Here is a 6,176-nt window from a genome sequence, read left to right on the forward strand (position 1 = left end):
AAAAAAGACATTTTGAGTTGTCATAGCAGGACACTGACTCTTTTCTGTTCAAGAGTGATACTGAATTTTAGTATTTACACGTGCTTCTGCTGTTGCAACATGTCAAAATGTCTTCAAGTGAAGTCAGTTTTTATTTATATAACGCAAAATCACATAAGTTATCTCGACACACTCATATAGAGCAGGTTTAGACCTTACTCCTTACCTAACTGCCTTGGTTGTAGTTTTTGCAGTCATCCAATCCGCTGGGTGACGCTATCAGGAAAAAACAGGATTCTATAAACGTTGGTTCCTCCTCTACTTCCGACCGACTCCGCACGGTGACGTCAGCAAGCTGTAAATGCACCGCCTCGCGGCCTGATCGGTCTTTTACCTCTCCCGTGCTGTTAGGGCGGCAGGCCTTTACTCTGTCTCTGGAAAGATTTAACACCGAAGCAGCAAAATGATCATCTACAAGTGCATCATCAGCGGTAAGTAAACGTGTTTCCTGCCCTCTTTCGTGTCGTTCAGGTGGCATCTCGGTCGCGACGGTTATTTTGGCTGTGTTAGTCTGTTTCTGGTGAGAGAGAGTTAGCCAGGCTAGCGCGCTAACTCGTGTTATTCTGATGCCAGCGCTAGCTAGCCCCAACCCCCACCCATCACCCCCCTTCTCCCCCCTCTCAAACAAAACGGAGAACTTTATAATGATAACCGACGAGTCTGCCAAGTGTTAGCCACCCTTTCCGCTAGCCGCCAATGCTATAGCCCGGCAGAGATTGAGCTCTGGCCGCGGTCCAGCTGCCGGTAACTTGGCTTAAAAATAGGTGAGAAAGTGTGGCTGCCGCGGGAGCTCTCGGCCGGGTGTATGTGATACGGGGCGGACGGTGGTCCAGGATATAAATGAAGCGTCAGTCATGGGAGAGAAACGTGGCGCATGTGGCCTCTCCGCATCATGTAGCTGCTAGCTGTAGTTTTATTTATGGTGAGATGTCCTGACGAGTAGAATTTTCTAGAGTTAGCATTAGCTACATCGATGTCAGCTTCTGTCTACAAGTTCCATTATCGTTCAGTGAATATGTACCTGGTATCCTGGAGATGTGGTTTGTATTCATCACAGTCATAACTGTTTCTTTCTCCAGGTGATGAGATGTTCTCAGACATCTATAAAGTAACAGAATCCGACTTCTTCTACGAGGTTGAAGGAAAGGTGAGTAGAGCGGAAACTATTAATCGATTAATTTGTGAGGTGATTAATTGTATGTTTTATTCATTATTGAAACCAAAATAGAGGATTTTCTGCTCCTCTTTGTCACATTTCACCGTAAACTATTTTTATATGTTTGCACTTATGGTCCAAAACAAAACATGACATTTGTGAACTTAATGTTCAGCTCTGAAGCCCTGACAGGCATTTTTTTTTAAATGATTAGTTGCAAAAAAACTAATAGATAATCATTAGTTGTCACTCTAGTCCATACAGTAGCTAGATGAGAGCGGTGTATGTTTGGCTAAAGGCTATTCAACTGTTACTCACCAGACGTGGAAAAACGAGCGGCTTGATCATGATGTAGTTGCCTATTTAAGTGATACAGTTAATTAAGACACAGAAACAAAGTGTAAAGATGTAAACAGCCCAGCAGTGGTGGGATAAGTTAAGTTCTGTGGTTGCTGGCCTGTGTGGCTTTGTCTTTAATCCTAAATCACACTTGTTATTCCTTCTTCACCTGAGATATGGGTTTATCTCTGAGTCATGTGACCCACTGTGCCCACGTTGATGTGAATGGCATTGTTTTGACATGACATTACTGCACTGATGATGATGATGATGATGATGTAGTGGGCGGGGAATGAATCATCCCTGACAAAGCACCAGGGTTTGTGAAGCTCTGACGTTAGCAGGTCTCTCATTCAAAAATATTTATCCTCACTTCTGTCAGTATGAGCAGTGCAGGTTTTGTTATCAGCCCCTGACTGGTTCAATTTCATTGATAACTTGACTGAAAGTTAAAACTAAACCTCTGCAGTGTTCTGGTTAACATGCTCTGTCTTTACTCAGACTAAAGGCCCCTTCGCATACAGTGTGACACAAATTTAAAATGCAAAAATGCAAGACACTTGCCTGTGAATATACAGAAGCTGAAGCACAGCCAGTTGCAGACAGTTTGAGGTCCTGTTAGGGATGCGACTCTCATTTGAGAAGGCAGGGGACCAACTACCAGCCTCTGTCAGTCTGTGTGCTTGTGATGCCTTTATTCGCAGTGCAAAAGTGCAGAAAAATCAACCTCCTGTCTGCGCTTTTTTTGTCACCTGCGAATTAATTGCGTGGAAAAAAATACCCTCAGTGTGAAAAGGCCTTAAGAATATAGATAAAGAAGCTCTACTTTGTAACATTGCCCCACAGTTGTATGTTTTTCCAGTTAAGGTGGATTCAGGAATTTGAGTTGACTTTAATTGCTAGAGAGTTTTTGTTTAATTTAAGAAGTGAAATGAAGCCAGTCCTCTACCTGATGTTCTTTCCCTTTATGGCTGTCTTCTCTGCTTCCTAGACAATCATCAGGACAGAGGACTTGGACGATTCTCTATTTGGGGCCAACGCCTCTGCTGAGGAAGTGACTGAGGTCAACGAGACATCTTCCGTCAGCGGCGTGGACATCGTGCTCAACCACAAGCTGCAGGAGACAAGCTTTAACAAGAAGCAGTACACAGCGTACATTAAGGATTACATGAAGGCGTGAGTACAAAACATTCAGATTTTAAAAGATTAGATAAGCATAGATCCAAATACCTGAATCAAAGATACTGGATCCGTACTTAGTTTCCCCCAACACAGAAATACTCAAGAACGTAACTCTGTTTGCATGTCCAGGATTAAAGCCAAGCTGGAAGAGACCAATCCAAAGAGAGTGGAGGCCTTCACAACTGGTGCCGGATCTGAAGTTAAGAAGATTTTGGGAAACATCAATAACTACCAGGTAGCTATACAGAGCTGAGTTACACTGCATGTTCACAAAACATATTAAGTGTAAAGTTAAGTCCCAGTTAGCCAAGTTGTGAGAGACAGCATGCCAGTTTGACTTCAGTTTCTTATGAGAAATTCACAAAGCATTTTAACACTGAAACCAGCCACTACACCTGTGAGAAGTTGGAGAATCATCCAAACAGTTCCATTTGGATGACTCTCCAAGAGGAGAATCACGGTCACAGATGAAAGACCTGCATCTCCTGTTGAATTTCGGCCGCTGTTTTCTGACACGTTGTCTTTTGTCTCCTCGCAGTTTTTCACGGGAGAGTCCATGAACCATGAGGGCATGGTGGGTCTGCTGGATTACCGTGAGGACGGCATCACACCATACATGCTTTTCTTCAAGGATGGTCTGGAGGTTGAGAAATGTGTAAGTACTTAGCGGAGTTCATTCTGACACGTCACAGTGGGAAAAGCACAGTTGTAAATAGATAAACATCAGTGATGGCTAAGTCCCATTTATCCAGTCTTTGATTAGACCCTCCCTAGCTTTCAAATCATAGGCAGGATCAGAGCTGTTAGCAGGCCTCTCATTTTTAGGTTTTATGAGCTGTATCATTTATTTTGTGAGTTCTGCAAAGTAAAACTGGCTGTTACATAACATACGAGTTCTGACCGGCTTAAGCATATTGCATTTTTTGCTACTTGTGACTCAGGTGAAGATCGGGTCACATTTTATGACCAATTAATGCAGAAAACCAGGTCATTCCACTGCTTTCCACTGTGTACAATTCAGTCTGAGGTCTGTAAACTGTATTAACTGCTCACACTAGCAGATAGAAAATCATGGTCACAGTTCAAACGTTGTACTTTAAATCACATGAATATGTTTAATCACTTCATTCAGGATCTTTGGCAGAACAAGTCTGCTCAGTCTGCATTCACTAACGTCAACTCAGCAGCTTAAAGAGGAGGCTGAGCTTCAATAGAACCACTTCATATGATCATAATATCATATAATATGATAACCAGCAGTTTGTTTTAATTCACAACTTAGGTAAAATTGGTATTATCACTTAATTTTTTTGTATTTTTAATTTGCCACATGGCTTGCCATCAGACAGTCCTGATTCCTACATTATACAGCTGTTTTTACGCAATGAGCTGTATTAACAATAAGCTATGACAGAACCTGACTTTTATTTCCCCAAGTAATTGTTGCTTGATAAGATTATATTGATGTGTGTTTCTCTTTCTTGCAGTAACTACCTGGAACTACATCTGCTTTTCAAATGACTGCTGCTTCCAAAATGGCCCCAAGAGCAGACTGAAGAGCACTATTTTGCATCATGCCTGAACAGAAACATTCTTGTACAATTTCTTAAATATTCCCGTTATAGCCCACAGTACCACTCCCAAGACTGGGTGAATCAAACGTGACTGGTCACTGACAACAGTTTTTAACTTTTTCTTTTTGGCTTTTGCAGTATCTTGAAATTCTTTTTTTTTTTTTCTTTTTTTTTTTCCTCAGGATTGGCTCACTTTTTTCGATTTAAAGTAAAAGGCAGGACAGTGTGGAAGCTCTTGACTGAGAGAAGACAATTTTTTTTCTTCTGTCTGTATACTGTTTTAGCAATGATCCATAAAGGTTGACCTCCTCAGACCTCTGTGTTTATGGTTGCACTAAATAAGATTCCATCTACAGTGAAGACTTAATTTGAAAATAAAATGTAGTACCACCACTTTCAGTTTTGTTGTATTTTCGTGGGATGTTGAGAAAGCCCTCACTTCAATTATAGAAAAAAGAATTACAGCTATGAATCAGAAATGCAAAAACCTTAAATATATGTGATTGTTGATGCTTTTTGCAAACAAAAGTTGTTTGTGGTTACACATGACCGTGTGAAGAGAAATGTATAACCATTTTTTTCAACGTGCATGCATATTTTGGTCTTACTGCTAAATGATGATTATTTTGAATCCACAGCTATGCCAAACATGCGGTTTCTAATATTTATGCAAAAGAAAGTAAGAGATTCAGGTAGCTGGTCTGAGAAAATTGCAGGAAATGAGTGCACAGTTAAAACAGTTTGAATCAAAACTGATTGTTCGTCCTCGTCCTCCTCTCGAGACTTTTGTCTCCACCTGTGAGACACGATGAGCTGTGGTCCTCAATCATTAAACTTCAATTTAATGTTTAGAAACGGATTCAAAGTGAACGTCCACATTATTAGGAGCCTCCTCTTCACCACTGCCCTCCTCATCGTCGTGGTTTTTAGGTGATTGATTGTTGAGAGTTGTTTATAAAGCAGGAACATTCACACTAAGACAGCTCTTTCTCAGATTTAACATACCAGTGCAGACCCACACCAAACACATTGACTGTCAAAGCTCAGTGGTTTTATATCTGCAGTGAAGATCAAGAGGTGGTTTTATACCTGGTCTGGTTGTAGCAGGAGAAGCTGCAGTTACAGGTTGATCATTTTTTCATCTTTCCAGTTGTGCAGACATCTGAACTAACCACTCCCTCAAGAACTCTCTGTCCAGATGTGGCTTTTGGTCCTTGAATGACTAGAGTATTTATTGAAAACAATCTTCCTTCTCTAAACCGGTGAAGCAAGCCACGTGAAAGGTTGTTATTGTTAGTGGATACAAAATGGTGGTGGAATCTAAACAGAAATTCACCTGCTCCTTTAATACTCCGAAACGTTGCCAGACGGTTTCTGACAGTGTGGTCAGGTCGAGGTCAGTGCTCACTTTGGGGCTGCACAGAAACTTGTATCTTGTTCAGGTTTTTCTGCATTCAATGGCTCTGAACAGAGGTGAGATTATGATGCTTACTTATGGTTAGAAAGTTAGTGGATGTGCATGCAATTATTTCTGTCAGTAACTTTATTTGTTCCTAGTTGTAGCCTGTACCTGAATCTCTGCTCTCCAGAGTTTGGTTCCTTTGTTCCTGTTCTTACTTTCATATAATACATTTTAACTTCACAGTTTAATGAACCTCAAGTCACCCCCACTGGAACAGTCGAAGGACCCCCTTATGAAAGCTAACTAGCTGAGTTATCACATCTGAAGTCATCACTTTGAGTCAACTGCGTTTATTGACTCAGACTGAGACTGAAAGGCTGCGACAAACAGCAGCCATTGCAGTTTGGTGTTAGCACGATCTCAGTTTTATTCACAGACAAATGTCAAATTAACAAAATACACAAGTGCAGAGTGATTTGTGTCT

General features: G+C 41.2%; 1 protein-coding gene across 1 annotated transcript; it reads left to right on the plus strand.

Annotated features, from left to right (window-relative positions):
* Positions 1-302: 302 nt before the first annotated feature.
* tpt1 (tumor protein, translationally-controlled 1) lies at positions 303-4,683 on the plus strand. The gene is made up of 6 exons (XM_018682031.2): positions 303-470; positions 1,119-1,186; positions 2,526-2,710; positions 2,846-2,951; positions 3,255-3,371; positions 4,204-4,683. Exons 1-6 carry the CDS (start codon positions 443-445, stop codon positions 4,204-4,206), a joined length of 507 nt encoding a protein of 168 aa, XP_018537547.1. The 5' UTR covers positions 303-442; the 3' UTR covers positions 4,207-4,683.
* Positions 4,684-6,176: the final 1,493 nt, after the last annotated feature.

This window comes from Lates calcarifer, linkage group LG1, assembly GCF_001640805.2.
Source record: "Lates calcarifer isolate ASB-BC8 linkage group LG1, TLL_Latcal_v3, whole genome shotgun sequence".
NCBI classification, from domain to species: domain Eukaryota; kingdom Metazoa; phylum Chordata; class Actinopteri; family Centropomidae; genus Lates; species Lates calcarifer.